This window comes from Daphnia magna, linkage group LG5 (assembly GCF_020631705.1).
Source record: "Daphnia magna isolate NIES linkage group LG5, ASM2063170v1.1, whole genome shotgun sequence".
Lineage (NCBI taxonomy): Eukaryota > Metazoa > Arthropoda > Branchiopoda > Diplostraca > Daphniidae > Daphnia > Daphnia magna.
In genome coordinates, this window is record NC_059186.1 from 9,085,465 (window position 1) to 9,108,431 (window position 22,967).

General features: G+C 41.6%; 4 protein-coding genes across 9 annotated transcripts; 1 reads left to right on the forward strand and 3 right to left on the reverse strand.

Annotated features, from left to right (window-relative positions):
- Positions 1-854: 854 nt before the first annotated feature.
- LOC116922935 (INO80 complex subunit B) lies at positions 855-3,027 on the forward strand. Its single transcript, XM_032929421.2, has 8 exons — positions 855-1,371; positions 1,435-1,664; positions 1,734-1,779; positions 1,841-2,160; positions 2,223-2,352; positions 2,418-2,518; positions 2,580-2,785; positions 2,846-3,027. The coding sequence occupies exons 1-8, from the start codon at positions 1,368-1,370 to the stop codon at positions 2,979-2,981; spliced, it is 1,173 nt and encodes a 390-aa protein (XP_032785312.1). The 5' UTR covers positions 855-1,367; the 3' UTR covers positions 2,982-3,027.
- LOC116922995 (14-3-3 protein epsilon) lies at positions 3,028-7,291 on the reverse strand. Of its 2 annotated transcripts, none has more exons than XM_045174385.1 (6): positions 7,087-7,291; positions 5,206-5,405; positions 5,038-5,144; positions 4,585-4,722; positions 4,299-4,513; positions 3,028-4,224 (listed from the first exon to the last, which is right to left on the reverse strand). In XM_045174385.1, exons 1-6 carry the CDS (start codon positions 7,148-7,150, stop codon positions 4,172-4,174), a joined length of 777 nt encoding a protein of 258 aa, XP_045030320.1. In that variant the 5' UTR covers positions 7,151-7,291; the 3' UTR covers positions 3,028-4,171. The 2 variants fall into 2 exon arrangements, with proteins under 2 accessions (XP_045030320.1, XP_045030319.1); XM_045174384.1 differs by having other exon boundaries at positions 3,028-4,227; positions 7,087-7,289.
- A 744-nt stretch (positions 7,292-8,035) lies between these two features.
- LOC116922791 (piwi-like protein Siwi) lies at positions 8,036-13,341 on the reverse strand. Its single transcript, XM_032929211.2, has 17 exons — positions 13,193-13,341; positions 12,040-12,239; positions 11,623-11,971; positions 11,353-11,561; positions 11,170-11,271; positions 11,003-11,098; positions 10,765-10,920; positions 10,405-10,706; positions 10,230-10,338; positions 10,027-10,171; positions 9,812-9,953; positions 9,576-9,741; positions 9,364-9,486; positions 9,114-9,289; positions 8,940-9,054; positions 8,532-8,861; positions 8,036-8,462 (listed from the first exon to the last, which is right to left on the reverse strand). Exons 2-17 carry the CDS (start codon positions 12,172-12,174, stop codon positions 8,346-8,348), a joined length of 2,772 nt encoding a protein of 923 aa, XP_032785102.2. The 5' UTR covers positions 12,175-12,239; positions 13,193-13,341; the 3' UTR covers positions 8,036-8,345.
- Positions 13,342-13,783: 442 nt separating this feature from the next.
- On the reverse strand, positions 13,784-22,927 carry LOC116922755 (transcription elongation factor SPT6). 5 transcript variants are annotated; one of them, XM_032929153.2, is made up of 22 exons: positions 22,772-22,927; positions 22,628-22,695; positions 22,466-22,550; positions 22,198-22,400; positions 22,037-22,139; positions 21,516-21,705; positions 21,214-21,454; positions 21,013-21,153; positions 19,651-20,928; positions 19,082-19,567; positions 18,689-19,003; positions 18,411-18,626; positions 18,036-18,350; positions 16,814-17,969; positions 16,543-16,743; positions 16,401-16,475; positions 15,330-16,339; positions 15,163-15,261; positions 14,988-15,077; positions 14,831-14,923; positions 14,172-14,716; positions 13,784-14,088 (listed from the first exon to the last, which is right to left on the reverse strand). In XM_032929153.2, exons 2-22 carry the CDS (start codon positions 22,664-22,666, stop codon positions 14,004-14,006), a joined length of 6,966 nt encoding a protein of 2,321 aa, XP_032785044.2. In that variant the 5' UTR covers positions 22,667-22,695; positions 22,772-22,927; the 3' UTR covers positions 13,784-14,003. The 5 variants fall into 5 exon arrangements, with proteins under 5 accessions (XP_032785044.2, XP_045030310.1, XP_045030309.1 ...); XM_045174375.1 differs by having other exon boundaries at positions 22,628-22,683; positions 22,750-22,910; XM_045174374.1 differs by having other exon boundaries at positions 22,750-22,910.
- Between the last annotated feature and the right edge of the window lie 40 nt (positions 22,928-22,967).

Here is a 22,967-nt window from a genome sequence, read left to right on the forward strand (position 1 = left end):
CAACCCCCCCTTTTTTCTTTTTTTTTTTTTCTTTTCTCTTTTTTAACCAACGCCGAAAAATCTGCTTGTCCTAGCCACATGGCTCTTGGTATGTCTCGCCACAAGTCGGATTCAAACCGCCCACAAATTAGACAACAACCCCATCTCTCGATGTATTAATTCATTTTTGCATTCGATTTTTGTTCGCAAATTTTAGAACACTTATATTTAGTTGTTTTTGTTGATTCTTTTAATTATTACGTGGCTATCAAGATCACAGAATAATTATGTCAAAGCTGATTTTTTGAGGGGTGGGGGTTTGAAATAAACCGAGTTGGGACCGCCGAAGGAGGCGGAGCAAAGTGATGACGATGGGAGCAGTTTGCATGCACTGGGTATATAGGTAAGGGCTTGGAATCGCCGACAGCCATCGTCAGGGGGCCCCCGCCTCTTTCTTTTTCTTAAACAAAATGAAACAAAAAAAAATAATAAACCGCCGCGCCAGAGAGAAGAGAAAAAAAGAGAGAGAGATGGCCCCGTCTGGCTTTCGAGTGGCGCCATGGTTCTCCCCTCCCCTATCACCTCTTATCCGTTCTTTCTTCCATTCCACTCTCGTTCACTGTGTTCTGTGCCTTCTGTTCTTCTTCCTTTTCTCGTTTTCTTTTGTTATTCGTTTCCGACTGGATTCTTTCGCCTCGCCCCTCCATCTCTTGAAGGTTGAAACAAAACAACACAACAAAAAACAAAACATTGAGAAACCTAAGGAAATTTTTTTTTATATATATTTTATTTTCATAAACACATCCCGCAGAGAGCGCTAGTTATCCCCCTTTCTCCCTTTTGGTAACGTTCCTCTTACTTGTTAGGACTTTTATCGTCTGCTTTTTCCTATACGAGGGTAAAGCAAGAGAGGCAGTAATTTAACCTTAGCATAAACGCCACGATTTCCATCCCTCGCGGATGCCATTCACTACTTAATGTTCACATATGTCAAAAATGGTTTCATTCATTGGATTCACCCGGGCGAATCGACAGGGAATCCATTGTTATTTGCTGTGTTAAGAAAGTTTTGAATGATAAACGAAACATAGAACTGGTTTTTGCAATGCACGTCATTCCAGGGTGCGGCTACTTCGGGTCTTCGGTATTTCTCACTGAAAGAGTAAAAAATTTGTCAGTGGGCAAAAGAAAAAGAAAAAAAAAAAATTTATAACTGCCTAGTTCGGCTGCAGGACAGAAGGTGGCACCACATTATTGCTTACGCGCTCACAAAAAAAAACGCGAGAAAACAAACAGTGAATCAACGACAATTCTTCCACTGAACTTCAAGATTCTTGAATAAATAATACTGTCAATTACTTTCTGATAATCCGTACAAAGACTTTAACATGGGTACATATAACGAAATGGAATATTGTGTGTAGAACGGCTTTAACAATTAACTTTCGTGTATAGATTTAGATTCTTCTCCAGACAAACGACATCGCCATCACAAGAAACATAAACATAAAAAGCATAAAAAGCATCGAAGAGGAATAAAAGAGTTGAGCGAAGCTGAAGAGGGTAGTACCGAACAAGAAATTGAACTTGACCAAATCGAATATAGCATGGACATGATCCACCACGAAGAAGCTGTAACAATTCCGACAGAAGAACACTTTCTGATGGATGCAGAACACTGTGAAGTATAAACACCATGTTACTTTTCAATAGCTATTGCATCTTAAATTTAAACTTATCACAATTTTTAAAAGGGTGCTCTTGAAGTTATTGAAGAGCTTGTAGAGATAGACGAAAATGGTAAACAAAAGTTTTTCAGAGTGATATGGAACTCAAGTTCAAGTTGCATTTTATCATGCAGAAATAAGCACCATCAACATTGAAGAAATGGTCTTGGAAAACTATGGCCAGGACTATGATGAACTTGATGTTGTAGATGTGGATGGGGTTGATGAAGAAATCCTTGAAGACATTGAAGAAGATTTGTTAGATGATGTTGACGAGTCAGATGAAGAAGAAGAAGAACCTTTGGACAGCACACCTGAAAAGGCTAAACCTTTAGAAGATTCGTCAAAAGGAAAAAGAGTTCGGGATCGATCGAAAAGAACTAGGGACGATGGGGATGGTTCCAGCGGGGAAGAGGCATGGCTAAAAGCTTTGGAATCAGGAAAATTGGAAGAGGTATATCATGACAAATAATTCACATCACCGTTCGCTCTAGAGCACTTTATTTTACTTATTAGATTGACGATGAATTGAAAAAGATCAAGAATCCGAAGTTAATGACAGTCCGCCAACGAGCGCTTCTAGAGCGGAAAGGAGAATTGCAGAACGAAGAAATCATAAAAGAGGAACTAGTTGCCCTCCCAACGGGTATACAACTATTATCTCATAATAGTCGGTGCATTCATACAAGCTATAATGTTTTGTTTTCTTAGGTTATAAGGAACAAGTGATGACAGAAGAATTGCTGAAAAAGAAAGCTATTAAATCCGAAAGGCGACGTGAAGTTGCAGCACAAAAGAGAGAAAAGGAGAAGGTGTGATACGATAACTATTTTCTTGATCTTTCAAAATCTCAAATTGCTTTTCCCCTTGCAGAAAAGAACAATTGATCGCCTTCTCCTAAAGAAAGAAAGCAAACTGAACAAATCTTGTGCCCCAAGTATATCCGCTTCCACGTCGTCAGCTGTCGTTTCCGTTTCCAATCACACATCGTGTTACACATGGAAGCAAACGTATGAAGGGGGCATCACCTTCAGTGTACCTATAGGAACTGAATTCCCTTTGGTGCCTCAGTCTGCCAAGTAATTTGATTTTTAAACAGGATTTAGACTTTCTCTATCCTAACAAAATTGTTTTTGCAGAGATCCACCTGCTGGCATAAAATGTGGAGTGAAAGGTTGTGTAAATCTCAAACGTTATTCGTGTTCTAAGACCGGAGTACCATTATGCAGCCTGCAATGTTACAAACAGAATTTGACACTAGAAAGATTACGTTGAAAACTTCTTTGCGAAATTAATTAATAAAAATTTTTTTGTGTGGAAATCGAGGACGAAAGAATGCGCGCGTGTATTTGACCTAGCTTTTTCTGCAGCGGTCATCCTCTTGATTATTTTTGTTTTACAACCAGACAGATGATGAAATTAAGAGATTATTTTCTTGCAAAAAAGGATACTGATACATCACGTCGGACCAAAAAAAATAATAATAATAAAATTCCCCAATTCAAATATTTTTTTTTCTTTTTGGTTTTTTCCCAACTATGATGGTGAGCAAATGTTTTGACACCACAGAGAAATAAATAGGAATGGCGCGAGCGACACGGAAAGGTTAAAAACTTAAAGGTAGGCCTAATAGTAAATAGTAGAGGGAAAAATGCGATACGAAGCAAAGATTTTGTTCTGCCATTCGTTATTTTAACTAAAAACCATTGCCAATATTGAAGACTGAATGAATACTTGCACAAATCCCCTCAAGTCAACTTTCTCCATCTTCTCTTTCTCTCAAAACCGTTTCCGGTAACCCTTGGTTAAGAGTGATTATCGGATCAAGTGAGGCAATTCTTCCAATGGGGAAGCTGGACGAAAAAAATTGCGGTAATTTTACAGAAAAGATGAAGACAACAGTAGCTTGTTTTAATAGGTTACACGTGAAGTCTTGGTGTGACGTAGACTACAGCGCAGAGAGAGAGAAAGAGATAGATAAAGATATTGAGAGAGAGAAACTGTGTGTGTGTGTCTGTATGTGTGTGTGTGTGCGGGCATGACGGATCTTCGACGAATAAAACGACGGGGAAGATCCAAGAAATAACAGAAATGATTATTGGAAATTAAGAAGAGACAGGGACAACGGGGAATGACAACAAAAACCACACACAGCCTTTGCTTATTCTCTTGAATTTTTTTTTTTTTTTTTTTTTTGAGGAGTTATACACGTGTCCATGCAAACCGTTTCGGTAATTGTTGTAATGCAGTTTCCAGTGTTCGATGAAGAGCGCGGGATGAACAATTAGAGGGAGGGGGAGCGAATGGGAGACAGATAAGAGTAAAGGAAACATAGGTGGTGGATTTCCGGATTACTTTTTTTTGTTGAAAAAAAAAAATAATAATATAATGAAAAAAAAAAAAAAAAACTGAACAAATCATGTAGGACTTAAGAAAAAACACATCAATACAAATTACATCGCCGATTAGGAGACGTCTTGGTCCTCAACGTCTGCAACTTCAGCTTTTGGTTCACCATCTCCTTGAATAAGTTCAAATTTTAAATTCTCCATCTAATGTAAAATATTTAAAAAAATAACCAAGTGAACTAACCAGCTTCACCGTCACCCTGCATGTCGGAAGTCCAGAGGGTCAAGTTGTCCCTCAAGAGCTGCATGATGAGCGTCGAGTCCTTGTAAGACTCCTCCGAAAGGGTGTCCAGCTCGGCGATGGCGTCGTCAAAAGCTGCCTTGGCTAACCGACACGCCCGGTCAGGAGAGTTGAGGATTTCGTAATAAAAGACGGAGAAATTCAAGGCCAATCCCAATCTAATTTAATTTTTTAAAAAATTATTTAGAATATTGATATTAGCATGTTATTCAAGTATAGTTGTCGATACCTGATGGGATGGGTGGGGGGTAATTCCGTCATGGCAATGTCGGATGCGGCTTTGTATGCCATCAGCGAATTTTCCGCAGCTTCCTTTCGGTCATTTCCTGTCGCAAATTCGGCCAAATACCTATGGTAATCACCCTTCCTGTAAAACGGCAAAGGGAGGAGATATAAAATCATCAATAATCAATAGCACACCGCATGGTGAGCTGCGCACACGCCACAGGGAACTTGGCTTGACGCCCTGTTTACAAAAAAATATGTTTACGTGTTTGGAGGTAGAAACACTATCTTTTTCTCGACTCAAAGAAACACGAGTAGAATTTCAAATCATTGCCGAACTCAAGGACTTTTCCAGAGAAATGCGCTGGCGCATTTACCATGAACGTCCAATGTCTACTAAGACTATTCGAAATAGCCAGCAAGTACAATAAATTCCAGATAGGAAAAAACGATTTACATTTTGTAGTAAAAGACTTTTGATTCTCCAGTAGTGGCCGAGGGAATCAAATGCTTCTCAAGGACGCTCAAAATATCCGAGCAAATATCCTTCAGCTCCTTCTCGACCTGTACACACAAGTAGACATGAGCAAATTACATAACCAAAAATGTCTATTTGCAATCTTACCTGATTGCGATAATTGCGGATGAGTTCAAGTTTATCCTCGGCACCTTTATTCTCTTCTTTCTGTTCGATAGAAGAGATGATGCGCCAAGATGCACGGCGTGCGCCAATCACATTTTTGTAAGCCACGCTGAGCAGGTTCCGCTCCTCGACAGTTAGCTCGACGTCCATCGATGCCACCTTCTTCATTGACTCCACCATTTCTGCATGAACAAACACATTATCATTATCTTACATTTAAGTTCTTCAAGGATATTCCTTTCTTTCTTTGGAAGCCAGCTACACTTTCAGACCCCAAACGAAAAATATATCCTATTCCTAACAATCCCTACCTCTCCCCCTAGACAACCCCTCCCCATACTACAGCGACTCTTTTCGAGTAGCGGATCAATAACTGCAATGGGAGGAAACATACTACCGCCTAGTTCCGCCCGCTCCCTTCCTACACCCAGAACGTCGTAGTCGTCATACATAAACGACGTCAGCATCCCCATCGTTATCGGATGGAAGGAAATGCACAAAAATGGGATAGGGAGAGGGGGGCAGTGGAAGTGGAAGTTGACTTAACATTTTTTTTTTCCTTTTTTAATAAAATTAAGTTTTATTTGGGCGTACATGGTTGTTTGTGAATACGAGAAAATAATAACCAAACGATCGCGTTGTATGCCCGGACAGGCTCTCCACTTGGATTCACAACGCTGTTGCGTAATGACAGGTTCTAGAGCGACACACCCCACACCGCATTTCCCTTTTTTTTATTGTATTGCTTCTCTGAAGTCTAATTTCACCTTGGAAAAAAAAATGGTTCGGGTGGGGGAGGGAGAAGAAATTATTTTTCAATAGAATGGGAAACTAACTGTCAACTAATATTTTTACGATAACGGCAGAAGACACGTCACGTGCGACATTATTTAAAAAAAAAAACGAGAAAAAAAGATAAAAACGCCCCATTCGTCATTGAATGATCGGAGGGTATTCGATGGTTTTTAAGAGAGGAAAAAAAAAAAAAAGAAAATGGTGGCTAATTTTGCATTGGTTTCTCCGCCCACTACCTGCTCTTGTCTGAATGACCGATTCTTTCGGTTTTGTAAGCCGCAGACAGAAGTAGTGAAGGAGAGAGAAAATTAACCATCACAGGCGGCCATTGTTGTGTGAACGGTTTTCTTTTTTGATGTCCTCGGTGAGCGAGAGAGGTTTTTCGGACGGCATGTTTCCATCTACGTAACCTAACGCATCACGCACCAGGGTGGGGTACTCTAGCGAGCGTCGTTTCGAACAGATCCGTCGCCTTGGTGATGCGCAATGGTGAGGCCCAAAACTTGAAGAGAAAGACGACCGACTATTTTTATAAAAACTTATTGGAAAGGAAGTATACAAAGAGACAGTCCAAAGTCTCTGCTATCTCATGACTCATTGATCCAAGTCATCTCGTTACGTAGTGGGTTTTCAAGGAAAACCACCCAAAGGGAGAGACGTACCGGACACTACACTCCCTGGCTACTTTCCCGCGACTAAGAGAAAATCTATGGCCACTAAAATGTCAAAAAACGTTCGAGAAATGCAGACAAAGATTAAATTGACATAAAATTATACCGTCTAGAAAAAAAATCAACCATTAAACTGAGTGTCATATTGATCGAACGTATTCGGGCAAGAGGACACTTAAAGACGCCGTTATACAATTCACACGAGAGAAAAAGAAGAGTCAAAACGTCAAAAGTCTGTCAAAAACAAAAAGCCAAGATTTCTTTTTAGCACAGACAGCCGCCTCCCTCCCCCCGCCGCCGTACCTACCGCCGACCGTTGGAATTTTTCATACAAGCTCCATAGAGACAGTGGAATGAAATTTCTAATTTCTTTTAAATTTAAAGGTCATTTACGTACCATCGTATCTTTCGGCTTGTTCGGCGAGTTTTGCCTTGTAAACGTTATCCTCTCGGTCTGCCATGGCTGCTGGAATAAACTATAAGCAGATGTCACTGGATAAAGAAACAAAAGCGAGACCGTTGGAATCGGAACCTGCCTCGAATTGTCTCGACTCTAAGACCAAAGAGCTAAAGCTTGCAACTGAGAACCAGCTTGATAGATTGTGCCCGTAGCTACGGTAGAAACCCAAAATGCAAGCGACGCCAGATTGCCAGATCTCAAATCCACCCCTGTACAGTAGAGACCTCTATGTTTCGAATACAGTCTACCATCAAGTCTTTGACCATTTTAATATAATTTTGATTATATGAATAACTGGAAAGCTGTTAGAAGACAAGACAAAGCAACACATTTAAATGTTAAGAATCAATCGTGTTTTTAATTGAAAGGACGGAAATCATTTGTTTGTGTCATATCAGACCTGCTGGGTGTATGAAACTTCAGTCAGTCAAAAAACATCAGTTTTTACAATCATTTTGACATTCCAGGTGAACAGAGAAGCAAATCTCAATTTGAATCACTTTTTATGTTATTCTTTTCATTATTGAATGCTATAGAGCCACAAACGTAAATAGTCGCTAGGTGTCTCTAGGGTACAGAGCTGTACAAAGTGACTTCCTGTCTGGTTTCTTTTTTTCCTGCTTTTACGGACCTGCAATTTTACTATTGAACCAGACCAGACGTACCCTTGCAGACCTGCATTCTTCTCGATACAGCTGTCAGGTTAACCACGCCTTTTGTGCAACGATGCCACATTCGCTTACCTTTTTCCATTAAAGAAACTTTCGAATTTTCTTACAACATTGGGCTTGTTCTGATAGCATGACTCCTCTCATTCACGAAATCTCTACGTGAGTCCCAGCAGAGCTCACGCTATTTCATCACACGTAAAAACCCATGAATTCAATTCATTTAAAAACAAAGGTTTATTATCTCATTCCTCGGTTAGCTACATACAACAAATGGCACGTTGGGCACTCATCACACTTTCTTAGTTGACACAGCCCGTGGAGGTGAATTAACGCTGCAGAATAAAGAAAAACAAGCACGATTACGCTCCATGGTCAAAATTAAGCCTCGAAACAAACAAGGGCAACAAATTCTTGATGCCATTCAAAAATCGTGTGAATAAGGCAAGTCTCGTCGTCTGGTAGTAGAGTGTGTACGAAAAAGTTTTCCAAAATAAAAAATAAATGAAAGAATCGAACAGGAGATCTTTAAAGGTAATATGGGAGTCGATTCAGTCCTTCATGCGGTTGAGTCATCATAGATTCTCCTACAAGATAAGCCAGTTTATGAGCATATTGAATCGGTGCTGGGATACGTAAGGTGCCCTAAAAATAGAAATTAAATGATTAAGCTCTTATTCCGCGGTGCAAAACGAAAAATGTGAGGTTTCATACCGGCCAATTGTAGTAAAGATGAGTAAGGGCATAAGCCAATCGCTGATGAATATCGGGAGCAATTCCGGTATCATCTTCAATTATATTATAGCTGGTTGGTGAAACAGTTCCTTGGGTGACTTTTTGCGATACCAGGAAAAAATCAAATCTCTCGTTGAGTGTCACTTTATTGTCAACGACTGTGCCACATGGGGGATTGCCTGCGCCACGAGCACTCATTGCAAAAAATCGCGTGTTGATTCGCTTGCTGACGACGATAAAGGCAATAGGTGGGCGGTAAACACCAGTTCCGAGGTAATTTGTTCGAGCTCCGGCATCGGAACAAGCCTCCTACTCGAAAAAAAACAAACAAACATAAATAAATGTTGGAAAAGCTAATAACCTTTTACGTGACTATTTTATTTATACCCTAAGCGCTGCTACTTCCGTATCCTTCAATCGTGCAATATCTCCAGCACCAACACCGTCGCGGTACACGACGATCTTCTCAGGTAGAGTTTTTTCATTCATAATGTAGTAAGATCTAAGCGTAATCATGAATTATTGGTTAAAATTCACATGGCACGACGAAGATCTAATTACTTGAGGGCACCAAAGAGGTGATCTTTGAAGCTAGGCGATATTTCTTCATTGTTTTCATGGATTTTGACCGAAGAATAGTAACGAGAGAAAGTCGGGTTGATAGAAGCAACAAAGGCTCCAACAGCCTTTCGTTGCCGAGCGTCATGGTACGTATCGTAACCTATAACCATCCATTTCTAAACATCCAATAGATTATCATTTAAAAATGAGTAATAAAACAAATAACGTCGTCCACTATCAGCTCTATTACCGTCTGCGGAACCGCTACTCTCCAAGGTTCTGCTCCTAACTTAGATGCAACTTGGATCATGACTTTGGTAGCAATTGACAAGAGCTTGTTTTGCTGTCCTTTGAGATTTCGCCCTGTTATCACCTAAGAATACGAAAGAATGGTCAAGATGAGGGATTTTTTCAAATTAATATTGAATAGTGCCTGCGATAGGCTTTAACAGAATGTTTTACCTGAGAAGGAATTCCAAATTCTGAGATCGTCATCTTCTTAATTGAGGCGTACGTGTCTGCTCGCGCATTACGTAATACGCAAAATATCAGGCTGTACTCTCTACGACTACATTCGGTACGAATCGCCTCAACGTAGTTTGACGTACGGTCCATTTGCATGGGAATCCTTCGTATTGAAATTAACACAAAGTCTCAGATGTAAGGGAAAACACACAAGGAGAATACGAAGGACTTACACATTAGGCTCCGGGATATTAAAACCTTGCTGAGCACCGACTTGCTTCATCATGGCAATGAAAGGCCTAATTTCGTGTGTCATTGCAGTTGGCGTAAACACAATCCAGTCATGCAATTCCACTGAGACACACATCCTGGATCCTAAATCGATTGCAAGGCAAGCAGGTTAGTTTTACGGTTAAGTTTTGCCCTTACAGTTTGTATGAAAACCCACTTTGAATACTGCGACTCCAGTCTCCTTCCTGTGTCGGAAAACTGTTGCCACCTTGCTGGATAGTTTGTGCAGGAATGACACGGGCGTTGCAGCTCACAATATTTTTCGCAAAGTCCAAACCCCAACTGTTAAGTTCTTCTTGAATCTTATAAAGAAATCAAAATTGAATCAACTACAATTGATGAGACTAAATAAAGACTCACCTTTGGATTATCGGCTAGCCTCCTACGAAACTTCATGAGCGCTTCAACGCGCTTGTCTGGCATGACCCGCGTAATGTTGCCAACATCCTTCATAAGATTGAAATTCTTTCTATAAAAGCATACAATAGTTACATAGCGTACTCATTGTACGAATTTAATAGGCTAACACACATACTTTTGATCATCACTGAGACCCGTCATACCGCAAAGTTCTGGAATAAGATACACTGGCTGATCATCACCTCGATTTTTATCTCGACGAGATGGAAGAGAGACTAGCATTGGCTGAGAAGCATTCCTGACGGTGAGATTATATCGCGTGCTATAATATTCCAAGTACGAAATGTCACGGTCCTCTTTACGGAGATGGAAGGTAGACTTGGGATTCTTAGTAAAGTCAATATCGTCGATTCTATATGTTTTCTTGTTATAATGTGTCATAACAACTTTGCCAAGGAGTTCTGCTTTACACAAAGCCTAGAAAAAGTTTCATGAATACAAAATTTAATTTCGAGATGGTAGACTAAAGCTTTACCTGAATATCACCCCCAGATTGACGCATTCTATCCATGACATCTAAGGCAGTGTCTCGACGCAAAACTTTGTGAATGATTTCGACACCGAGGAGAAATCCATCTTCATGATGTCGGATGGTGGTCAAGTAGCCAGGCCAAACGTTCAAGAAGTGTTGCTTAAAAGGGGAAAACCATGAAACATTTAGACAATTAGACAATCGTGATTCACTGGAGGGATTCAGCAAAAGATTAGCATACGGGGATTTCGGTAAGAGCTGCGGGATCATAATAGTCACGTTTCCACATGGTTAAATTGAGCATGCCGAGACAACGGCGTAAAATAATATTCATAACCTAAAATTTAAAAAATATTTATCAGGATAAAAATAGCACTGTTTTTGCTACCAGAACCAGCATCGAAATACCGTAGTGTAGGTGGCATCTTCCTTGTGAATTTCTCCAACTAGTCGGAAATTCACCTTGACGTCTGATCCATCTGAGACACGCTTAGAAAACAGTTCCAATGGCTGAAGCAAAGAAAAAAAAAAAAAACATTAATAGGGAAACTATAGAAGGATTTTAAATCAATACAAAACGTTAATGGCTACCTGAGGAAGACGGGTAACATTGTATAGCAAAGTGCCATCGAAAAGATATTTTCCAAGGACGTTTTCGTGAACTCTGATGAGTGCTTTGCGAACACCGATGTGGTCGACATCCGGAACGAAATCAACACGATACTGCAACAAGTGCATATCAGGACGCTTAATGAGTTCAAAGTAGTTAGAAGTCACGGGAATAGGGCTTCCGGTTTTTCCTGGCAATGCATAAAAATGAGAAAAAAGCCTGTAGCTGAAAATACTTTGCTAAAAATTTACCCAGTTTGACGAATTCAGCCGAAGGACGAGTATAAATCTGAACATCCCTTTGCTCACGTCCACGGCTTGCTCCACGACCCATGCTGGCTGTGGTATCTCCACCGGCCATAGCACCTGGGGGAGGAGCGCGGGTTGACGATACAACAGGTGGGGCAGCAGGCCCACTACGAAGAGCCGATGAGGCTCTGCCAGGTGCTGCTCCAGCATATGATAGTTCTTGCGACGTATCCCGAGTAGATGGGCCGCTGGTTGTCCGACTCCCTGATCCAGTTCCCGAGTGTGAAGATGAAGGTGCAGGGCCTCGTGCTTCTGGTTCTTGATGCATGCCTCCTCTGGCCCGTCCAGTAGCCTTCTCATGGACAAGGCAACATTTAAAACCATATAACGAAACAAATTAAATACTTGAGTGCCACATACATGCGGGGGTTGTGTAGTATATGGGGCAATTCCATGCTGCTGCGCCAAATCAGGTCGTCGTGTCAAGGTATCCAATCCTTCTTCTCCACGTCCCCTTCCACGGGAACGACCTCGTGCTCGTCCGGCAGGATCCATTTTCTTCTATTTGATTTTCAACCTGGACCTTGTCAAACTACTTCCAGCATCAATCTGAAATTTTACTACAATGAGGGGGAAAAGGCACCACATTAGCAAACAAATGTAGGGTATTTGTTGAAACAAAAAGGATTTGAATAAATAAAACTAAAAACCAATTTAGACTTGGCAAAAATCTAAATTTTGTTGAATTTCTGTAATACCGCGCTTACCAAAGAATTCAAATATGGTTGTATCTGGAAAAATCGACTCACATATTTAAAAACTAGAAAACGGTTAAACAGATGTAGAATTTTTTGAAAAAATCGTGTGTATTCACAATTGGAAGTAGATTTCGCGATAGAGGGTGGAATGGAATTTTCGAACTTCGACTCTTAGTTATCAGCCAAACAGATCTTTCAAAGGGGTGCAAATCCCTAGGCGCAATTCAAATAAAGTTTCCCAAAAAGAGGGCAATAAAAGCACTTAACAAAAAATTGCTTCGATTCTCCCTGAAGGAACAACACCCTCGTCTATGACAGGAGATTGACCCTATGTGGCCTTGAGCTAGAATGACGGATGCCATTTTCACAAAACCCATACAACACATCAACTCTACTGTACTTGAGTTTGAAAAAAATTCCGATTTGAAGTCCAAATGTAAAAAAAAAATTTAATTGAAAAACAATTATCACAAATTAATTAAGGGCTGAACAATTAATGGAAAACGTGAATAAAAATAAAAAAGGATTGCAAGGATTTGATTAGATAAACATGCCAGCAGTTAATTAGCTTATCGGCCATCTAGATTAGTTGACAAAATTAGAGGTTGAGAAAGACCATGCCGGTACTCATTCGATACTAAGCAGCATGGGTTTGTTATTTACCCCTAGAAGCACTAGTCCTCAAGCAACATTTAAAAAAACCCATAGATGGGATCGCAACGGGTTTGTGTATCAAGTGTACCGCAGTGTGACTTGTGATAACGAGGCACGTGCCACTAGCAAGTATGTTAAACGACAGATCAAAACATAATTACCCTTATGGACGCCAATGAGCAATTCTATTTTTCACTTTCACACGTTTGTTCAGCAATAGCTTGCGCCGACGAATGACGCGAGATTGGAAAGCACATCGACTGCGAAGGCAACCGAACATAGCCAAAGGGCGATCCTACGTTGCCACGTCATTTTCAAAATGGTTTCGCAATTCAGGTGTGAAATGCGGTTGTAAAAATGTCTGCTTGTCTGAAGTCTGAACGTCCAACACTACAGAACGCACTCAGAAAGTGCGTAACTAAAGAACACTAGCCAGAGAAGTAAAGTCGCAATTAATAAAAAAAAAAAAAAAATCCAATCGACCGAGAGGTTCTTGTATTGCTGGTCAAAACCCTGATGATCTTCCGTACTCTTTTTCAACCTGTTGCTGACTTACGTACGATTCGCTTTATACTGGAAATCAGTTAAAATAATCTATCCTATCCGTAATTCCGAACACTTGTCTAACAGCAGATCATCGTCACATGAGAACGAAAACATTAAAAGTAATGGTGCCTAGTGGGGCGATTATATATTCCAACTATTATTTTTCTTTGATGTTTCAATTGGTTATAAAATAAGAGAACGCTAAATACCAGCAAAAATTTAATGTGATATAACATAATCGCAAGTGCAAATACATGTCCTTTGTATTCAATTTTCAAGTATCAAAACCTTTTTTTTTCCCGTACCCAGTTCGATACTAGTGACGGTTTTTCGCAAAGCATGATTAGGGGAGTGAATACGAATGAAACGATATGAGCAAAGGGAACAAAAGAATCTAATGCTAATAGTTATTAAGTGTTGGAGCGGTCATTCATCGTAGAGCGGCGTGGCGTCACCCATTTCCATTTGACGGGGACTGCGACCGCCCTGGCGGGAACTTCTTCGACCATCACTACAAATACAATAGGAAAATGTAAATATTTAGCCCCAAACTTTAAGGATGACATTTTTGGAAACCAAAAATGCTATACTAACCTAGATCGTGGCGTAGTTCCAGGTGCGCTGATAGAAGTGCCCCAATCATCGTCCCCTCTTGATGCAGATCCTTTAGAGGTCACCGCAGTGTCCCACGAATCACCTGAAGAAGCAGGAGCCGCCGCGCTTCTGCTTGACCGAGATTTATCTCCTCCACTCTTCCCAGTGGTCGAAGCCCAAGAGTCAGCGGCAGCTCCCCAGTCATCATCGGTTGATTTTCTTGCACTTGGTGTAGATCTGCCGGCTCCAGAAGGAGGTGCAGGGATTCCCCAGTCATCGTCGTTTGATTTTCTGGCACTTGGCGATGCTCTGTCACCTGATCTAGGAGGTACAGAAGCCCCCCAATCATCATCATTTGATTTGCTAGCACTTGACGATGCTCTTCCACTTCCTCGGGGGGCTGCATTGGCTCCCGTAGCCCATGGGCTGGAGGTGGATCCCCTATCGTCATTAGCAGAGGCGGTACTAGATCGGGAACGGCTGCTGCCGCTTCTGCCTCCTCCTCCTTTGGGACAATCTACTGACATGTGCCCTTCTTCATTGCACTGCAATAAAAATATAAAATATAAAATCGTTTAACATAAAATCAGGGCGAACAATAAAACAAATGAAAAAACAAAAACACAAAAACAAAATCATGCACATATACAGAAAAGTACCCTATAGCAAGCACGGCTTCCACCTCCACCTCTACCTCCCCCTCGACTGGACGGCTTCGGGCAATCTCTTGAAATATGTCCGTCTTCATTACACTAAAAATTAAAACAAATCAAATAAGTTATCGTTGCTACACTGACTAACTAACATCGAATTTACATTGTAACAGGACACGGAACCCCCTCCTCTACCACCACCTCTGGTGGAAGGCTTAGGACAATCTCTTGACAGATGTCCATCTTCGTTACACTACGATTCAAGGAAAAACAATGTCAGCATTCAGAACAAAAAAGAAGGTGGTAAATCAAATAAGAAAAAACCAAAAAACACTTACGTTATAGCAAGACACGGAGCCTCCTCCTCCTCCTCGTCCCCTGCCACCTCCTGCTCTGGGTTTGGGACAATCTTTCGACATATGTCCTTCTTCCTGGCACTAGAAATAAAGCATTAGATTAATAAACATCAAAGTTTTGTAAATGTAACACAATAACAATAGCCTACATTATAGCACGGCCTTCCACCTCCTCCTCCTCCTCCACCCCCTCTACCGCCTCCTCGGGAGCCATACGATCCTCCTGTTCCTCTGGAACCGTACGATCCTCCTCCACCACTGCCACTAGTGCTACTTATGCTACCCCATGGATCATCTGCCTTGGTAGCGCTAGGCGTCGTTGATGCTTTGGAGCTACTTCCGCTAGCCCACTCATCAGCACCAGATGAACTCGGAGTCGGTGCAGCTCGCGGGGTTGTAGATTTGCTACCGGACGCAAAAGCATCGGCTTCGGATGCCCAGTCGTCGTTTGCAGTTGATGCCCCACTACGTGGCGTGGTTGTAGCAGGCGGTGCAGCCGGTGTGTCGTTGGATAAACCCCAATCGTCCACCGCTGTCGACTGACTGCTGGCAGACGTACTAGATTTCGACCCACCACGAGAGGGAGTCCTTCCTCCTCTTGGAGCGGCATTAGCACCCGTGGCCCATGGACTACTAGAGCTGCCAGAGCTTCCCCAATCGTCTCCTTTGCTAGAACTGGTGGTTGTTCTTCCCTTTGAGGAAGCCCAGGCGTCAGCTTTAGCTCCCCAGTCTTCGCTACCTCCACTTTTCGAAGAAGAATTGGTTTTGGGTGTGGATGGGTTAGAAGACGATCCTGATGGTTTACTTGACGCACCCCAGTCATCTGTGCTCGCTCCGGCTCTGCTCGCGCTTGGTGTTGTTCTTCCGCGAGAGGTAGAATTGCCCCCAGAAGATGCCCAGGCATCGGCGGAAGCACCCCAATCATCACCTGCGGCAGCAGCACCGCTTGCAGATGGTCTTGAATTAGGTGTCGTCTTTGCCGCTGTTCGATTAGAGGTAACAGAGCCCCAAGCGTTCGTTGCCGCGTTCCAATCATCAGGTTCGCTGCCAGCAGGTGCTGCAGATCGAGACGTAGAGGTTTTGGAGCCGTTAGCTGTACTTCCAAGCCCCCAATCATCAGCAACTGCATCCCACGATTCGGAAGCTCCTCTGGATGAACCTAAGAAACAAAAAAGTTTGCCATCGCAAGAAGCGATCTAAAAAACATAATTCTGACATACTTTGAGAACTTGGTCGATTGGAGCCACTAGATTGACGGTTGAACGGTGACGATGAATGATTCTGTGATCCATATCCTATAAAAAACCGGAGTTTTAAAACTGCTTTTCTTAATGAAAAGTATTATTATTATTATTTTTTTGCCTCTGTGTGCGCCTGGAGCAGCAGGTGTCCTGAAAGTGCCCTGCGAAGCTCCTGCCGAAGGTGCAGCATTTGGTGCGGGAGCACCGGAATAGCGTGGGGTCTGCGGTTGATGAGGAGTTGTGGCAAAGGGGGTCATAAAAGGCGTCTGCCCCGATGGTGTGTATGGAGTATTCGCAGGGTAGCCGAAGGGCGTTGGAGTTCCTATACCAGCAGAATCATGAATATTAAAATAGAATTCCAGCAACTCTTTGTGCAATTTTTTGTTTATCACCTTGGAAATGTGCAACTTGACTAAGGGAATGAAGCATGTTAGCCGGTATTGATTGAGCTACACGATGCAGCGTCTCTGGATTAACATTCGGGGTCGTTCCAGTTCCACCATAGCCAGGTGTACGAGACGAACTACCCGAAGTGTGATGGCCACCACCCCCGGCACGTGAAGATGGAGTGCCAGGAATGGGATCTCTAAAATGTTCTTTAAACCACCGGAAGAGAGAAGCTAAGCTGTCGTGGACTTGTCCTCGGAAACGGAATCCTTCCGACGTAACAGTGATGTATTCATGCTTGGCTGTTGTCCGTGGCAAATATGTCAGCATAAACTTGCCGGGAAATTCACGAGAAGCCGAAACAAAGTAATGGATCTTTGCAGGATTTTTCTTTTTGTCATCCTTGATTATTTCTTCAGCACGCTCACGTTCTTTGCCAGGTGCATAGTTCTCTTCCGAGATGCCCAAATCGCGGAAATAGCGGAAAGCGTAAAGGTCTCGGGCATGGCCAGCCATTGGATTAATATGACGAGCAATGATTTCGTCCAGATCTTCAAATTCTTCGTCATTGATCATGAGTGACTGACCGAGACTGAAAGCATTTTCTTTGCCTTCTTCTCTAATGTCGACATGTTGACAAATGCCCTCACCGACCTTCCATGTGACTGTCAAGTGATTGGTTCCTTTGCTTGACGGCCGAACAATGACTTCGCCTTGATCCATTGATGCCATCAGTTTCTCTGCTTCTTTGAAACCGATATTCTTGAAAGACGGATGAACAATAACACGTTTCGTGTAGCTTTGGCGATGTTTGAGCTTCTTGGAATCCTCTTCCGCCCGCACTATGGCCTCCTCAGCCGATGTGTCGTAGTAGGCATCCTTTGGTGGGCGCCATTCGCCGTTTTTGTCCATCAAATCAGAAGATTTGCAGGTTGCCGCTACTGAGAAGCGTTCGACATCGATTTTCGTTATGCGGCAATGGATTGTCTGGCCAGGACGAACGCGGTCTTCCGGATTAGTCACTTCAGAATCAGACAGGCACTTCATTGGAATAAAACCCGACAATCCATTCTCCAAACGAACACGCACACCGATCGCTTGACCACTACAAGATCCGGCATCAAAGTGATTCCAAACTTCCGATAGATCAGTGAAGTCATTCTATGACCGAAAAAACAATACCTTTTAGACAGACTACTTATTTTTTTTTTACCATTATTTTTTTACCTGTAGGCAAAATGGACATTGCCAAAGACCGGTAGCTTCGTTTCTATTTGGATTCGCTCTGTCCAGTTCCTCTCGCTTGGGTTTACGGTGTTGAAAGCCTGTGACAGTTGCCATTACCAGCTTGCCGATGAAAAAAGTTTGCGGTGTTTCCTTCGTAACCATGTTGAAGATTTCTTCGGGAGAAGGTGCTTGATATGATGGTCGACCATCCTTGTAACGATGATTCAATTCCGAGCGAATATCGTACAAAGTAATTCGTTTGTTGCCGAAACCTTGTCGTTCAAGCTCATCCGCAAAAGCATCCAAATCCAAATCCTATCGAATAACGTAACTAAGATAAAATCAAGCTTTACATTCGGACAAAATATTATATACTTTGAGGCGCTCGGGAGCTTCGAGAATTTCTTCAACAGCGCCGGCAGGATTTGCATCTTCGTCGTCATACTCGAGTGCATCAACCGCCATTTTACGAGCCCATTCGTAGGTTTCTGGATGGACACGAGAACCATCCAGCACTTCCACATAAGATTCCGTACTGTCACCTAGCGAATTCGTGTCAATCTTGATGAAGCCAGCACAGTTGATGAAAACCTTTGAGACAAATTTGAGGTTAGATGAACGTTACAACAAAACTAGAAGGGCTTTAAAATTACTTTTGGACCCATGTGACAAGCGGTGACCAATTGAGTTCGATTTTCTAGTCTTTGGTTGTTTTGTTTGAGGATTTTTATCAACGCTTGGCCTTTTCTTGGCCCGAGGCCACAGACAAACTGAACTAGATTAGCTGTGTGCGGGTAGTTAATGGCACGGTTGATGTCAACACCAACTTCATTCGTTCGGTTAACAAATTCGGTATAGAGTCCTTCCAAAAGCTCTTCTTTGGACAGCTGATCTTGCAACTCATGGTATTTAAGGCAGACGATTTCTTCATCGGTATTACACAGTTGTGAATATTCAATGAGTGGATCCTAATTTTCAAAACAGTTTTGTAGACAAGGAACATGATGAATAGGTATTATAAAAATTATAAGACTCTACAGTTTTACCTGCAAACCTCTAGCGATGCTGATGGCTTCGCGTAACAGTAACGGATATTCACGAAACTCTGTCTCAGCTCGAGTGGAATTCGCAAACACCTTGCCCAAACTGTTGTCTACCAGTTCAACATTGATCATTGGCCATTGTTCGTCTTCGACTAACTGAGCAGTAATAGCTCGCAAATCTTCTATCAGCATGGTAGCTTCTCGCGACTCGGCACTAACGGCGATAACGTGGGGTTTTTTACTAAAAATAAAATTGCGCAGCATATTCAAGTCTCTCTCTTTCCCAGCACGATCAATCTCCTTCCAAGCATTTTTGCGTTTAAGAATATGTTCCAGACGAATGTGATCGGAACATTCTCCATCAACGTTGATTAGGCAACCAAAAGCAGCTTGATCAAGATCCGCTACATAGCTGAGAGCCATGACTCGTATTCCATTTTTGGTGTCCCACTCTTCTTCGTCATCGAAATCGACTTTATAGGGGGCAACCTAAAAAATTAGACAAACATTTAGATAAGAAATATATTCTCTTCCGGTAATCGGATGGCGGTTCTTCGCCCTTTTCCACAAACCTTAAGCCAGTTGTAAAGCTGGTGGCAACAAGCTCGCATAACAAATTCTCGGGCTTCGCTTAACAGCTTAGCCTTAAGCTCTTTGACCAGCGCAGGGAAAACGAATTTATTGAGTGCGAGATCGATTACTTCGTTACGCAGATCATTCCATTCTTGAACTAGTTTGCTGAACTCGTCACGGGTGAATAATGCTTTCACCTCATCAACGTAACTGGGAGTAGTCGCTCCTTCGATTTTGGTTTGGAAAACAATGGTAAGCAACTTGTCTTGTTCAGCGACTACCAGGCGGAGGAACTGGTCGTCTGCTAAGTCACGCACGGGTTTATCTTTAAGAAATTTCATGGGATAAAGATGGTGATTCTCGTCTATCTCCTTCAGACCCTGCTTTGTCGGTATAACATCGATACGGGCGCGTTCAAAGAAGGCTTCGCGGACACACTGACGAACCAATGGCTCTTTGGCGATTTGAACTGCCATCATGTAGTTTGCTGCTTTAAGGACTTCAGTAGCAGTTGGGAACTTGGTGGAGACGTACTCGAGGGCAACATCGAAAGGCTCCGTTGGTGTTTGATCTACCTCATGTCGTTGGTAATTGTCCCGCATGTTTTCAGCGAATTGTTCAGGAGATAATCCGTATTTCCTTAATAAACCATCTAAGCCAGCCCTAGCACACAAAGAGTACAGATCACTTCGTGTCGCTTGTTTGATGGCCGACGCCTCGTCAAGGTTTGCTGCATCCCGAAGGTCTTCAGCGAGATCATCAACATCAATGGGCTCCCCGTCTTCGTTCAATCTTCTTCTGGCGGCTGAGCTTCTTCGTTCTTTAGCTTCTTCTCTCGCCTTACGGCGATGTTCTTCCTGCATGGCAGGTACGTCAGCGCCATAGTATAGGACGAAATGGTTGTAAACGTCGCTTAACTCTTCAATCGATTGAACAACTCTCAGTCTATCGGAGTCCTCATCTTTGAGAACACGAACATTTTCCGGAATCGATTCCGTCAAATTTTGGGTAAGCTTCTCCGACTGATACTTTTGCATTTTTCTGAATAGTCCCATCATATTCTTCTTACGGGTTTGCAATTGGGTCCATTTTTCGTCGAACTTGTAAACTCGCCACAGGTCATTTACGCTCAGTTCAGGTAGAACGTATTCTTTACGATAGAAGGCGATAAAAGGTACCTCGAAGTGTTGATTGCGCATGAATTCAAGTGCTTTGCGAATCTTTTCGACAGTTTGTGGTCCTTTAACGACTTTTTCTCGACCATCTGCATTTCCCTCCTTCATTTTAAAGAAGTATAGTTAAAATGGTGCGGTGGAAAAAAAATGAAATTAGAAAAAAGAAATAAAGGATAGGTGTCTTACCTGATTTGAAATTGATGGTTTGGAAAATGCATGCTTGTATATCCACTCTGCTTCCAAGTCCAATTCTGCTGAACCTTCATCCACAGAAGAAATAGGAACATTTCGGAGTTGCATGCGTTCAGGCATATCGGTTTTTCGGATCTATTCATAGTAATAGTTAGGTCAACTTGAATTTTTATAATGCATATGCACAAGTCCAACCTTTTCATCGAAGTCCGTAAAGTGGCCCCGTTCAAGTTCACTAGGTTCATAGACATCGTAAATGGTTTTGCGCTGAGACTTCTTTTTTACAACCTGACCCGGCTTCTTTCGCATTTTTCTAACTCCCTCTTCATCCTCATATTCTTCTTCCTCTTCGTCCTCTTCATATTCCTCCCCTTCCTGGTTGAAATCTTCGTAGTCAAAGTCAACCCCAAAAATATCTTGTGCTTCTTGCAGAGCTCTGGAATTGAGAATAATGTCAGCTTATCGAACTTGAAAAGATGTAATAATGATAATCATACGCGTCAGTATAGATAGCTTTTCTCTTTTTCTTTTTCCCATGGATAGGCTGGCCCTCAGCGTCGACGATGAAATCACCGATATCTTCTTCATCTTCATCCTCTTCATCGGAATATTTATCAAAATTTTCTTCTTCATTTCTCTCTTGTCTTGTTCTACTTATGGCTCTCCTGCTGTCTTCCCCATCAGAGCCTGCACAAAAAAAAAATAAATAAATAATTAAAAATAAATGGGTCCTAAACGAAACATATGCGTTCCTCGGAGTCAGAATCTTCATTTTATTTTATTTTTTATATTTTTCTTTACCGATTTCTGTTCGTTTATATATTACATACCAGCTAACCTAACTACTAATTATAATAACTACACATATATATATATATAAATATTTTAAAAAATAAATAAAGAAAAAAGGAAAGGGGAACTTTGTCCCAAATAGAAAAAGTACGACAAAATGACAGTGAAAAAGCTCATTGTTATAGAAACTTACGCTCACAATTGAATACTAAGGACAAAATTTTACCTTCAAATAGTTCATTAGCAATTGCATCTCTTCCTCTTTCTTCACCTTCTTCATCAGATTCATCATCCACAATACGCTTGACTCTTACAAAATTTTTTTTCCTCTTAAAAAAAAAGGAATCATGGAACTTTTAAATGACAGAATTGCATTGGTGATTTTACCTTCATTTTGATACCCAAATTTTCTTCAATCAACTCAAAATCCTCTTCACTCAGTCGGTCATCAAGTTCGTCATCATCATCATCTCTTTTTCGCTTAGTCCCTCCAGAAGTTTCATTATCACTTTCACTGCTGCTGCTATCATCTTCAATTGGATTGTCATCAATTAGGTCTCCTAATTCCTCCTGCATCTGTTCATCATCATCTATTGAAAAAGTACAACCAAAATCTCTTGTTGATGAAACTAAAACTATTTTATTTTAAACATACCTTCATCTTCATCGTCACTATCAATAGCAGCAGCTTTAATCTTTTTTAACTTTGAACGTTCCTTTTCGGTCAATTCCTCTTCCTCCTGATTAATTTGGAGACAATACAGATTTCCATAGAATAAGAAAATATCAAATTATTCAGATAAATTCCTTTGCTTACCTCGCTTTCCTCAGCTTCCGAGTCGATAAAATCAGCCATGGTTCCGGATTAGAAAACTCAAAAAATACCTGAAAGTTAATTAATATTCCTCGTTTAGAATAAACCTAAAACTTAGTACCGACAGGGAAAACTACTACGATGTACTCAATAATTATTTGAAAATGTCCACAAGGAGAAAAAAGGCGATGATAGATGTTGTCGATGCTAACACGTTATTAATGAACAACTTTGAGATCCGAGACTGACGATTGGAACAAGCTTTAAGCATCGTCGTCTGTGCACAGTGTGCCGGTAATATTTCAAGCAATTTGCAACAGATGGCGAGCACTTTAATATCTTG